Raw genomic sequence first — 13534 nt, 5'->3', positions numbered from 1 at the left:
GGGAGGGGCCAAGTTGTGCATTACAATGCAAACACGACAATAATTGGCACCGTTCTTGCGCACTCAGAAGAACATGAACTGAATAAATGCCAGGTATATAGCATATCGGAGACGGGTACACAATCAGTGCATTTGCAAATGAGAGTCTGCAGTAGGACCGATCTTGTGACATTATTTAACCATCCATCTACAGCTAATACGATCAGACAGATACATAATTGATCACATAAAAGCCCACAACCATCCCGACATCACCACGGCAGGTGCGCTCTCTCTCGCACATTCACGCAATCACTCCAACTTCTCCAACTCCAAGGCAAGGCTGTTTCACTAAGACCACAAACAACCACAACTAACCAGCCTACATATCCACAATAATGCACAACAATCAGTTCTATACATTGCGTCTATCTTCTGTTTGGTGCACATGGCTAATTTGCATAGTTTGCACCGGACTGTCGGCTCCGCTTGTGAAAAAAATAGAACGTTTTTTTGAATAAATGCTTTGAATTCTGAATACTGGACTTAGTGAGCTTGAATAGGCTAAATTTAAGTGACCTTTAGTGAGATGGCCTAAAACGGAATACAAATGAATTATTCTAGGACATATAGGCTTTCAGGATCAATTCAGAGGTTAAACTGTTCGGGATTCATTTTGCTTAGCCAGTGAAAGTGACCAGCTGTAGATTCCGCACTGTTAAAAATACTTCACTACAAGTAGGCTATAAGTCCTCCAAATAATTCAGCAGAATTGTATTACTGCCATACGCATAGGCAGCAGTAGTCATTATGCGTTAAAATGGTCCCTGCCAGTGTTTTTCTATTCTGATGTTTGTGGATGAATCTTTCAGCTACAGCTTTGTTACATTTCCTTGCGATGGTTTGCTAGTTTAACTATACAGCAATAAATCAAATGATGTAAGATGATGTGTCCGTTGCGTGGCTGTCATGTGAGAGCCGTATACGCATTTTAAAAACACCTGTAATCAGCGTGACTCACGCTGATTACAGGTGTTTTTAAAATCACATCATCTTACATCATTTGATTTATTGCTGTATAGTTAAACTAGCAAACCATCGCAAGGAAATGTAACAAAGCTGTAGCTGAAAGATTCATCCACAAACATCAGAATAGAAAAACACTGGCAGGGACCATTTTAGCGAATTCAAAGCATTTATTCACAAATACGTTCTATTTTTTTGACAAGCGGAGCCGACAGTCCGGTGCAAACTATGCAAATTAGCCATGCGCACCAAACAGAAGATAGACGCAATGTATAGAACTGATTGTTGTGCATTATTGTGGATATGTAGGCTGGTTAGTTGTGGTTGTTTGTGGTCTTAGTGTAACAGCCTTGCCTTGGAGTTGGAGAAGTTGGAGTGATTGTGTGAATGTGCGTGAGAGAGCGCACCTGCCGTGGTGATGTTGGGCTTGTTGTGGCTTTTATGTGATCAATGATGCATCTGTCTGATCGTATTAGCTGTAGATGGATGGTTAAATAATGTCACAAGATCGGTCCTACTGCAGGCTCTCATTTGCAAATGCACTGATTGTGTACCCGTCTCCGATATGCTATATACCTGGCATTTATTCAGTTCATGTTCTTCTGAGTGCGCAAGAACGGTGCCAATTATTGTCGTGTTTGCATTGCAATGCACAACTTTGCCCCTCCCTGTTATAAAATAAGGTGCATCCCAACAACTTTAGCCAATGCAGGCTCCTATTGCTTTACCAGTGTGCTTAATGTGTGTGTGTGTGTGTGTGTGTGTGTCTGCGTGTTGTCATGTAGGCTATAGATATAGATCGATTGTCTTGGCTTGCTTGCATCCATGAAATATTGTAATGTTATGGCCGAGCTGGCTACTGCATATCGCGAACAATCTGGGGATGAGGGACTGCCATCTCAATATATAGCCTAACATATACAAATATATCACTGTACTAGACACAAATATATTTTCCACTAGCTAGTGGTGGTCATTACATTGTAGTGAAACTAGTAAAGACAACACAGCCTTATGTTACGGCGAAACATGGAGGCACTGCAGCTCTAGTTTCGACAATGCGTTACTTTAGTCTGGTCTTTCTCTTCACTAATTGGTTAGACAGCCTTCAAACTTAGTGGTCAAGCAAATAAGGGGAGGGGCTCGTTCTGCATACCTAATAGCCGGAGCGAATAACTAATAGCCGGAGTGAATGACTAATAGCCGCGGCTATTAGTCATTCGAAACCGTACGGAAACCGTACGGAAACCGTACGGATTCCGTACGGAATTCTTGCCAAACCGTACGGATTCCGTACGGATTCCGTACGGTTTTGCACTTTTACCGCGCCAATCTAGGTCCGGATTGTGGCCTTCTTGGCTTTCCATACGCTCTTGACGGCATACTAGCTTGGTTAGCTTGGTACCCCCCGGGGACTTGGGAAGAGGGCCTCCAATGTTTACCACGGTATGAGAAGGTTAGATTTGAACCACCTTTCAGTTGGGCGGAGGGAGGAAGCTGTCTCGAGGTACAATGAGACTGTACACAAAAGCATCCCAAATGAAGTGGTTGCATAATAATTGTGTGCGTGTCGGTCTCCGCAGTAAGGACCCGTGGCTGGAGCGTCTGTACCACAGCTGCCAGCGGCTGGAGAAGCGTGCGGGGGAGGCCGGGGGCTCGGCCGCCGCCGCCGGGGGCGGGGCCGGGGGCGTGGCCCGCGGCCTGCTGAAGACGGAGGTGGTGCTGTGGCAGTGGGCCGTGTGGGAGGCGGCGCAGTTCACCGTCCTCTCCAAGCTGCGCACGCCACTGGGCCGAGCGCAGGACACCTTCCAGACCATCGAAGGTGAGGGAGGGCAGGGGGGGAGGAGCCGATACTGAGGGGCAGAACGTCCCCTGACTTACACCCCGGGGTGAAGAGTTAGAGCGGGGAAACTGAAGCGTTTCATGCCAATAAATGTCTGTTAAGTCATTATCTCGCTACTGTAACGCAATGGTGATGAGCCCACATGCAGCTTTGTGATTGTTCTGAACAGGGTGTCCAAACTGTTTGTACTCTCGGGAAAAGTTGCAGTTAATCGCCAAAATTGTCACCAAAGAGCAAAACGGAAATCTTCAAGTTTGCTACTCTTAAGATATTGGATAATTTGTATAAGACGAAGTACTACTAAGAAGAATGAACAGGTCTGATACAACTAAAAGCTCTATACTAGTATGAAGGGTTGGCTAAGAAAACAACAGCAGTTGGATAGAGTCTATCCATAATTTGCCGCAGAATAAAATTCATTCCCAATGCTAAAATTTTTCAAAAAAGTACAAACTGGGGTCATGATGTCGGTATCAAAATGATCTGTTTCACACATCACCGCCCACGCACAGAGAGCGTTTAAACGCCCACAGAGGCGTCTCCCTAAGAGCTGTTTTGCAGTAACCAAACCGTCTTCCTGACTGGCTGGTCCTGTTCCCTGCGTCTCAGCCATCATCCGGAGCCTGGCGGCCCACAGCCTGAACCCGGAGCAGCAGGAGCTGGGCGCGTGGAGCGGCGCCGGCGGGGACAGCGAGGGCCACCACTCCAACCAGCTGCGGCTCACGCTGCTGCTGCAGTTCCTGGAGAACCTGGAGAAGCTCATGTACAACGCCTACGAGGGCTGCGCCAACGCCCTGACCGCCCCGCCCAAGGTGCGTCCGCCTGCCGCTCCCCAACCGAGAGCCCCCCCCACCCCCCCATTTCCTCCTTGTGTCTTGATACACGATTTAAAATATTGATTTTGACCGGCACTGGACATAAACCGTGTGTGTGTGTGTGTGTGTGTGTGTGTGTGTGTGTGTGTGTGTGTGTGTGTGTGTGTGTGTGTGTGTGTGTGTGTGTGTGTGTGTGTGTGTGTGTGTGTGTGTGTGTGTGTGTGTGTCTCCGTCCAACACAAAACAACTCACATAGATGTGCCGGTTAGTCGTAGTCAATCAGAACACCCCGTTACATTCCTTCTTCAGATGGTTCGTTCACATCGCAGTGAGCTGAGTGACGGTGGTATATCATCTCACTGTGTCCCTCCCTCCTCAGGGTTTAGGGTTAATACCCCGTTACAGTTCTTCTTCAGATGGTTCGTTCACATCGGAGTGAGCTGAGTGACGGTGGTATATCATCTCACTGTGTCCCTCCCTCCTCAGGGTTTAGGGTTAATACCCCGTTACAGTTCTTCTTCAGATGGTTCGTTCACATCGCAGTGAGCTGAGTGACGGTGGTATATCATCTCACTGTGTCCCTCCCTCCTCAGGGTATACGGACGTTCTTCTACACTAACCGCCAGACGTGCCAGGACTGGCTGACCCGGATCCGGCTGGCGCTGATGAGGGTGGGGCTGCTCTCGGGCCAGCCCGCCGTCACCGTGCGCCACGGCTTCGACCTGATGACGGAGATCAAGAACAGCAACACCCAGGTACGTGGGGCACGGAGCAGGGACCAACGCATTCAAAGGTGCCTGTAGGTTCCATTATGAGAGTTGTAAAGAGAGAGGGAGGAATAAGGGTGGGTAAGAGTTGAACCCAAACAGGTCTGCTCCCTCCCTCTCTGTTTCTCGGCCAATGAGAAGGGTTGCATTTTACACAATCTGTGATTGACAGACAAATGTATTCCCCCAAATCAATTTGGGAAAATATGCTTCAAAACACATTTGTCAAATTTGTCTAATTTTGAGGCTAGGGCCGTCAACTTGAAAACATTTGGATCGCTGTGGCATTCCTAACAAATGACACTCAAACAATTCTCTTAAATCCAACCTCCCCTTTCTAACTGTTGCTTTCATGGACATTAAGTGTTCCTGGTTGAAGTGAGGCTGACCCCCGCCCCCCCTCTCTCGCTCAGGGCCCAGAGCTGGAGGTGCCCTTGATGATGCTGGTCGAGGCTCTGTGCGAGCTGCGCTGCCCCGAGGCCATCCAAGGCCTGGCCGCCTGGAACCTCTGCAACACGGGCAAGAGCCTGGCCTGGCTGTCGTCGGTGGCCCTGCAGGCCGAGGGACGGTAAGGGCTGCAGGGTGCCTGCTGCTTAACGGGCGTCATTGGAGGACAGACACGGGGGTTATGGATTATGGATCTGCGTCTTTCTGTACCAAGGGCCTGTTGCAGTAGCTCAGCGTAGTTCAAACGTAGTCTGGTTATAACGCAAGGGTTTACTTCAGCAGGGTTGACGCATCACTAGTTATTACGTAGCTTTGTAGTGACTTCATATTTAATTGAACATAATCCACACAGGCCAGCGTGGCACAGAACCCAGTCGTGGAGGACGGGTTGTCCCCAGGGTACTGAGGCGGTTGAGCCCCTCACCTTCCACCCTCCTTCAGCGTTCTTTGTGCTGTGTGTTCTCTGTGCCGTAGCTTTGAGAGGGCGGCGGTGGAGTACCAGGAGCAGCTGACGGCCGTCACGGGGACGGACTGCTCCATCCTGGGCTCTGAGCGCCTGCTGAAGCTGTCCTCCTCCAGTGGCAGCAGCGGAGCGGTGTCCAGCCCCAAGCACACGGGCAACGGTCGCTACATAAACCATATTCGCTGAACTACAATAAGCCCTTAGCGATTATCAAGTGCAGACAATTTCTAGAAGTGCTGATGATCTATGATCAGAACGCGTCCTTGGCAGTGGCCGGTTAATGGGTAGCAGCAGTATGTTGTACAGAAATAACCGACCGCTAACGCTGTGAGTGATGATTCTGAATCTAGTATGTAACAAAGCCCTGGGACAAACATGGACTGATTACCTGTTTGGTGACGGGAAAGCAGAACGCTATCGATGCTGTGTGGTTTAGAAGAACATGGCTATCTTTTCTTCGCGTCGGGTCGGTCTGTGCTTTGAACCTATTCAATTCTTCCGTCCGTGCAGGCGAGGGCAGGAAGACGGTGCTGCTGAAGTCCACGGAGTGCTCCTCGGAGGTGCTCAACTTCCTGGCCAACAAGGCGTGCCAGTGCTACGTGGCCCTGTGCGACTGGCCCTCGGTGCAGGAGTGGCAGGCCAGCGTCCAGGCCCTCAAGAAGAACTCCTCGCCGACCGGGGTGCACCTCAAGATGGACTTCAACTACATCCAGGCCCTCAGCCACTTCGAGGACGGGGACTTTGAGCAGTGCGGTGCCCAGCTGGAGCTTCTGCCCGGGGAGGACTGCAGCCTGCTCAGCGCCACCGGCGCCAAGGACAAGCTGGGTAACTACCCCCCCGTCTCTCCGCCGCTGGACACCGCCCTGCACACGGCTGGCAGGGGTCCACTTTCGTTTTGGGGGTGGCACATTTTAGTCTGAAAGAAGCCGTTCCGCTTGGTCACTGTTCTGTATTGTATACTCTTTTCAGATATTAGGACGAGTTTGAACACATAGGTCAGTTTGAGTCGTGTGTGTGTATTATGTAGTTAGCGACCCAAACCCCAACCCTAGGAGGCGTCAATGTGGGTGATCTCAGTGCCCCCCCCCCCCAGCCCTTCCTCCTAATCATCTTTCTTCTTCTTCTTCCTTTAGTCGCCATAGTTCACTAGTATGCGTTCCCCTGCTCTGTGTCTATCCCGTCTGACTGGGGGGTGTCTGTCCGTGCTGGGGTCAGATCTGAAGCGCCTGCTGCCCTCGGTGCTGAGCCTGGACCCCTCGGAGCTCCAGAAGGCCATCGAGGTGCAGCTCCTCCGCAGTGCCGTCAGCGCCATGAGCGTCGCCAGCAGCCCGCCGGAGCACAAGGCCACGCAGAGCACCGAGTAAGGACCGGCGTCACACAGCCCCCCGGCCGCGTCACGTGACCCGCCGCTCCGTCAGTCCATCCCCCACGAGTGTAGAGAAGTATCCTAACCAGAGGTTACCTTGAAAGGCATTATCGTAAAGACAAACGCGTGGGAACCAGGAGTTTAAGTAGCCTACGTTCCCGCTACGGTACCGCTCTGCGCCGTACCGAAGCGCCCCGGGTCTAGACGCGCGTCCGCTTTGGTTCTCAGCGTGACCGTGTCGCCTTGGACCGAAGCGTCCTCCACCGTGTCCCTGACGGGTTCCCTCGCTGCCCCGCAGGACGCTGGTCCGCTACCTGAAGCAGACGGGGCGCATCACCCTGGGCCCGCTGCGCCTCTCCACCCTGACGCTGGCCAGCGGCCTCCCCAGCGTGTCCACCCTGCAGCTGCACTGCATCACCGCCCTGGACAGCACCCTCACCGGACACGAGGTGAGCGCCCCTCTCCTGTCCTGTTGCTCCGTAGGACTGTGTGATCCCTCTCTCTCTCCCCAGTGGAGGATGACGGTCTGTGTCTGTCCTCCTGTTGCTCCGCAGGACTGTGTGATCCCTCTGGACAGCGAGGCCCTGAGCTCCTGTAAGCAGCATGACGTGCAGCCCTGGCTCCAGGCCCTGCGCTACACGGTGTTCCAGAGGCGGCTCCTGCTCAAGCTCAAAGGTAGGAGGGAAGCGCAACGCGCACGGCCATCTTTGTGTTGGAAACTCAATGTAGGTCTTTAAACGTTTGAGTCTTCCTACGACCGAGCCCATATCAACCGTGTTTTGACCCCCCCCCCCCCCCCCCCCCCCCCTCGATCCAGGGTCCTCCGCAGCCGTCGATGGCCACTTCATGGAGCTGTGTCTCGTGGCCGTCAAGTTCGCCCGCAAACAGGGCAACGTCGCCCTGGCAACCCGGCTGCTCAGCCAGTGCAGCGACCCGGCGGCGGGGGTGGGGGCGGACGAGGAGCTGGCCTCCTCCTTCAGGGGCCTGAGCCTGGAGGGCGCGGCCGTGGAGAGGTGGGGGCCCGAGCTGCAGATGGAGAAGGCCAAGGTGCTCTACACGGCAGGTGAGGGGGAGGAGCTAACCCGGTGTGATCCTGATGACCTCTCCAGCCGAGTGCAGCGGTGTGGATATTACCAGATGCTTCCTAAATGAGTCGACGCAGTATTGGATGGAATATGAAATGGAAGTCACCCATATCCAGTAGTTCACTAATGCACGCATGAAATGTGAAGAGATGTGCATGTATATTTCATGTGTTCATTTATTTAGCAGGCGCTTTTATCCAAAGCGACTTGCATTAAGTACATTTGTCAGAAAGAGAAGTTGGTAAGGATGTTCATCGAAACAACTGCCACACTTAAACAAATGGTAGGTTAACCTATTCCCTGTATACATCAAAGATGGCTACCCAATGAGCAGTACTATGTTTTGAAGCGACTGTGGTCCTCACGTCGGCAGGGACCTGGATTGCGTCCAGCTTCCCTTCACCACCTCCCCCCTCTCTCCCGTCCCAGGCCAGTCAGTGTCGGCCATGGTGGCCCTGAGCTCGTGTGCGCTCTCCTACGGCCACCTGGGGAAGTGTGAGCCGGCCGCGTGCCGCTCGGTCCTCAACCTGTGCAAGTGGCTCCTGGTGGACTGGAAGGACTTGACCCCGCAGCTCAAACAGGCAAGGGTCCAAGGGTCCAAGGGTCCAAGGGTCCAAGGGTCCAAGGGTCCAAGGGTCCAAGGGTCCAAGAGCCCAGCGTGATGAGAGGAAGGGGGCATACGGAGGCATGCCTTCATGCATCCACCTTTTTAAGGCGTTTGTTCGCTTGCGTCGATTAGGAATACTTTTTTACTTTGATTGACTCGGCCTCAAGCAAGAACCAACTCACACATTAGTTCTGGTATCGTTTAGACTCTCGTCTAGGCTGGTTCTGCAAGTTACACACGGTTGATACTGCTTCTTCTTAACTTGATGTCCAAACACAATATCCCAACGGTGGAATTCAGCACGTTTATGTATAATGTAAAGCATTTTAATCCTGTACTTGCGGGCGTTGACTGAAGTGGTACACTCGTTGTTGTTATACTTTATATAATAAAAGTAAATGTGCAAACGAATGAGGGGTGCGTAACACCCCTCCTGTTGGGTTTTTGACTTTCTCTCCCTGCTTTGTTTTTAAACGTCCTGCCTCCATTCTCGTCCATCGTCCAACCCCCTGCGATCCGTCGGCTCGCTCTAGGTGGTGAACAACACGTGTGGCGTCAACAGCACCACCGGCACAGCACCGGGCGCCGCGTCGCTCCTCAGCCGCAACATCGCCGCCCTGCTGGCCCTGCCCCTGGGGGAGCCGGCCACCTCCCGCATCACCCCCGAGAGCACAGGTCAGACATCTACACATCTCTCCCGCTGCCCTTGCTGTCGGTCATGTGTGCTGTGATCAAACGCACGCAGACGGTTCATGGAGCTTGGATGGCTTTGCTCGACGTCATTCCTCCGTCTTTCTTCTCTGGTTCCTCCAGTGAGCGTCGGCGTTGGGGAGGCAGACTTCGTCCTCGGCCAGCTCTACCAGCTCTCCACCAGCCTGGCTCCAGAGATGGCCAAGTCCTGGGCCGCCCTGGCCAGCTGGGCCTACCGCTGGGGGCGGAAGGTGGTGGACAACGCCAGGTCAGTGCGCGTGTGACGGGTGCAAAGGGAAATGATAGAAAGCACTCTGTGTTCACAAGGTTGCAGTGGCCGGGGATGGGTACGTTTTACCGTCCAAACGACCCTTTTACGAACTGAACCAAAGCGGTCAAACTACACAAACGGTCACAACATATTAGAAGTCCCCTTTATAAATATATTTGGTGGTAGGGAAGTGACATTTAAGCCAAACAAGTGAAATCTTGCTGTATTGAATAGGTGTATTTATGAACTCATTGTTTCACATACATTGTTGTTCTGGAATTAAGCATACAGTTTAAATCATTAAGTGATCAAGTATTGCTTCATAATATTTTGGTGAATTAAACATTTCTTTCTGTTCAAGCTTAGTGAAATGGCGTTGGGTAGAGGGCATCTAACAGTATTTGAACTTGTATACAAACAATCTCTAAACGATATCATTGCATCATCTTGGAGGAACGTGCTGAATGCGATGTTGGGTCTTTTGCGTTGAGTCTTCCTCCGTCCGTGCGTGGCTCTCTGACGCTCTGCTGGCTGTACCTGGTCTCGCCCCACAGCCAAGGGGAGGGGGTACCTCTGCTCCCCGGGGAGAGGAAGGAGATCGAGGAGCTGCTGCCCGACGCCAGCGAGGAGGACAAGAACCTCATCTTCAGCATCCTCGGGCAGGCCATGTGCCGGCAGGCTGGCATACAGGTCGGCGCTCTCATGGCTTCATACATCCCAGAATGTACTCGTGTAATGAATACATCCCAGAATGTACTCGTGTAATGAATACATCCCAGAATGTACTCATGTAATGAATACATCCCAGAATGTACTCGTGTAATGAATACATCCCAGAATGTACTCATGTAATGAATACATCCCAGAATGTACTCGTGTAATGAATACATCCCAGAATGTACTCGTGTAATGAATACATCCCAGAATGTACTTGTCTAATGTATACATCCTAGTACGTACTTATATAATGAATACATCCTCAAATGTAGTCGTCTACTGGGGGGCTAGCGGCGGCGGGGGGCTAGCGGCGGCGGGGGGCTAACGGCGGCGGGGGGCTAACGGCGGCGGGGGGCTAACGGCTAACGGCGGGGGGCTTGTTCCAGGACGAGGACCTGGCGCTGCAGCAGGAGGACGAGGAGGACGACCTGGTGGACGTCATCTGGAGGCAGCTGCTGGCCTCCTGCCCCTGGCTGGGGGAGGCGGGTCCGGCTGTCACCGAGGGCCTGGTCCGGGTCTGGAGGAGGGTGGCGGACCGCATCTTCAGCCTGTACCGCGTGGCCTGCACCGCCTACTTCACCTTCCTCAAGCTCAACGCCGGGAAGGTGAGCCCGCTGGTCTGAGTCCTGTCCCGGTGGCCGTCGACCGGCTCAGACTCGCACCAGTCAGAGGACAACGGGCAGATGTTTTAGCCTGAGGGCCGATCTTGCGTTGGGTTTTGATTTGACGAAGTCGCCATTTTGTTTCTGTGCTCAGCTCCCCGTCAACGAGGACGACCCCAAGCTCCTGCGGTCCAGCGACGCCTGCAAGCAGAGCAACGACGACATGATCGTCATGGCGACGCTGCGGCTGCTGCGGCTGCTGGTGAAGCACGGCAGCGAGCTGAGGGACGGCCTGGAGCTGGGCCTGGCCTCCACGCCCACCGCTCCCTGGAGGGGTACGCACACACACAGAGACACACACAGAGAGACACACACACAGACACACACACACACACACACACACACACACACACACACACACACACACACACACACACACACACACACACACACACACACACACACACACACACACACACACACACACACACACAGTGTGTTCCTAAGCGCTCTCCCCTCCCCCCCCCCCCCCAGGAATCATCCCCCAGCTGTTCTCGCGCCTCAACCATCCCGAGGTCTACATCAGACAGAGCATCTGCAGCCTGCTGTGCCGCGTGGCCCAGGACTCCCCCCACCTCATCCTGTACCCCGCCATCGTGGGCTCGCTGTCCCTGGGGGGCGACGCCCAGAGCACCGGTAGGCCCCGACCCCTGTCCTCCGCTCCTCTGCCGCTTCGAGAGGGTTCCGCTTTTATTTTACCGCTGTAATAAAGTATCTTTGAGTTTCTTGAGTAGCACTATATCAAATATTACTATTATTTATCGTCTATTACAATGAGCTGATGCTCTCTGGCTCGCCCTCCCTCAGGGGGAAAGCTCCCGTCCGGCCTCACCCCGTTCCTGGGGGTCATGGCGGTGGAGGGCGAGGAGGAGCCCAGCCTGCCCACCTCCCAGGAGAGCTCCGGGGGCGGCGAGGGCAGCGGGGAGGACCTGGGCGCGCTGTGCTCCAGCCTGGACCAGGCCATGATGCAGGACTGCTACAGCAAGATCGTGGAGAAGCTGGCCTCGGCCAACCCCACCATGGTGGTGCAGGTATACACACACACACGGTGATACCCTTTAACCGGAGCCGACGGCCGACAGTCAGAGAGTACGATAGTTTTGAACCAGTTTCTGGTGGAGTGCAGTGACACAGTAGGCTCCGTGCTGTCGGTGTGGCCGTCTAAGGCGCTGTGGTGCTCCCCCCCCCCCCCAGGTGCAGCTGCTGGTGAGCGAGCTGCGCAGGGTGACCCTCCTCTGGGACGAGCTGTGGCTGGGCGTGCTGCAGCAGCAGCACATGCACGTGCTGCGCCGGGTTCAGCAGCTGGAGGAGGAGGTCAAGAGGGTCCAGAACAACAACACGCTGCGCAAGTGAGTCTGACCGAGGAGCGGCCTGTGACGATGGTATCGGACCGGCGGTCCAGCGGGACCATCAGAGACTAGCTCGGTGGAATGGAGCACGGTGCTGAGTGCGAAACGCATCTCATCGGAACTTGTAGAACAATCTTATTTCCCCAAAAGGCGGAGTGCTCCTCCCTTGAAGGTGAAGTATTATACCGCCAGCTTCAGTGATTAGCCGTCACAAGCCGTTTTGAAAATCGGCCTCTTCTGACATCACGGGTGGGCGTGTCCACCTAGCTGTGCGCTGGATAGATCAGTCTACAGCCTACCCAGTGGACCGTAGCAAACGATGCTCATCTATCCGTCACACATCTAGGTGGACACGCCCACCAACGGCGTGTGATGACTAATCCCACTCTCACCTGGTGGTATAATGCGTCACCTTTTTAAAAGGCAGCGGTTAAACCCGCTGAACCCTTAATGTGGACTATGACCGGAGGCTCACCGCTGCGTCCTTCCCCAGGGACGAGAAGCTGGCCATCATGCGGGAGAAGCACTCGGCGCTGATGCGCCCGGTGGTGTTCGCCCTGGAGCACGTGTGCAGCATCACGGCGGCGCCCGCCGAGACGCCCCACGAGACCTGGTTCCAGCAGACCTACCGGGACGCCATCGGCAACGCCCTGGAGCGGCTGCAGAGCCCCAACAATCCCGCCAACCCCGCCAGCAGCTGGGCCCCCTTCAAGCAGGTAGACGACACTGACCCCCAAATAAGAAATACTATCCCCCTCCACTGGAAGGAGACACGGGCATCTACGCAGAGTTCATGGACACATTAAGTGTCAGTGATGCGTATAAGATTGACGGCGGCTAAGACAAACTCCTGGCCTTTGCGTTGTAGATCATGCTAAGCCTCCAGCAGCGCTCCCAGAAGAGGGCCAGCTACCTGCTGCACCTCAACGAGATCAGCCCGCGGCTGGCCTCCATGGCCGCCACGGAGATCGCCATGCCGGGGGAGGCGTCGGTCACGGACGCCATCACCATCCAGAGCGTGGGCCACACCATCACCATCCTGCCCACCAAGACCAAGCCCAAGAAGCTCTTCTTCCTGGGCTCGGACGGACGCAACTACCCCTACCTGTTCAAAGGTGGGTGCCCCCGTGAAGTGTAACGGCACCACATTCTGCTGGGGAAGGCTTCTGCTTTGGTTACCCTTCGTCCATTATACGCACCAAACATCACAGCAAACCAACCGCTATAGGATAAGATATAGGACGTTTATATTTACATTTAGGATACTTGGCAGAAGCTTTTCTCCAAAGCGACGTACAATAAGTACATTTTGTCTGAAGAAAGAAACCACAATATATCGTAGTCGGTACAGCAAGGATGTTGATGGAAACAAGTGCCAAGCAAGGTTAACCCATCCCCCTTATTGAACAGACATAGGTGGGGTTAGATGCTACTCAATGCTAAGTGC

General features: G+C 53.7%; 1 protein-coding gene across 3 annotated transcripts in view; it reads left to right on the top strand.

The window, feature by feature from the left end:
- Positions 1-13534, top strand: part of smg1 (SMG1 nonsense mediated mRNA decay associated PI3K related kinase) — a 47104-nt gene that overhangs the window by 14318 nt on the left and 19252 nt on the right. For all 3 annotated transcript variants that reach the window (XM_030381459.1, XM_030381452.1, XM_030381468.1), the window contains exons 20-40: positions 2589-2827; positions 3458-3660; positions 4257-4418; positions 4844-4998; positions 5352-5500; positions 5851-6165; positions 6556-6700; positions 7005-7155; positions 7261-7381; positions 7524-7769; positions 8221-8372; positions 8932-9073; positions 9212-9356; positions 9914-10049; positions 10463-10681; positions 10833-11013; positions 11213-11374; positions 11546-11769; positions 11933-12087; positions 12581-12803; positions 12956-13202. In XM_030381459.1, coding sequence (XP_030237319.1) covers positions 2589-2827; positions 3458-3660; positions 4257-4418; positions 4844-4998; positions 5352-5500; positions 5851-6165; positions 6556-6700; positions 7005-7155; positions 7261-7381; positions 7524-7769; positions 8221-8372; positions 8932-9073; positions 9212-9356; positions 9914-10049; positions 10463-10681; positions 10833-11013; positions 11213-11374; positions 11546-11769; positions 11933-12087; positions 12581-12803; positions 12956-13202 — 3872 coding nt within the window. The remainder of the gene's footprint in view (positions 1-2588; positions 2828-3457; positions 3661-4256; positions 4419-4843; positions 4999-5351; positions 5501-5850; positions 6166-6555; positions 6701-7004; positions 7156-7260; positions 7382-7523; positions 7770-8220; positions 8373-8931; positions 9074-9211; positions 9357-9913; positions 10050-10462; positions 10682-10832; positions 11014-11212; positions 11375-11545; positions 11770-11932; positions 12088-12580; positions 12804-12955; positions 13203-13534) is intronic.

Source organism: Gadus morhua, chromosome 2 (assembly GCF_902167405.1).
Source record: "Gadus morhua chromosome 2, gadMor3.0, whole genome shotgun sequence".
In the NCBI taxonomy this organism is placed as follows: Eukaryota; Metazoa; Chordata; class Actinopteri; order Gadiformes; family Gadidae; genus Gadus; species Gadus morhua.
Note: the sequence above shows the minus strand (reverse complement) of the source record. Positions and strands in the feature narration are given on the sequence as shown.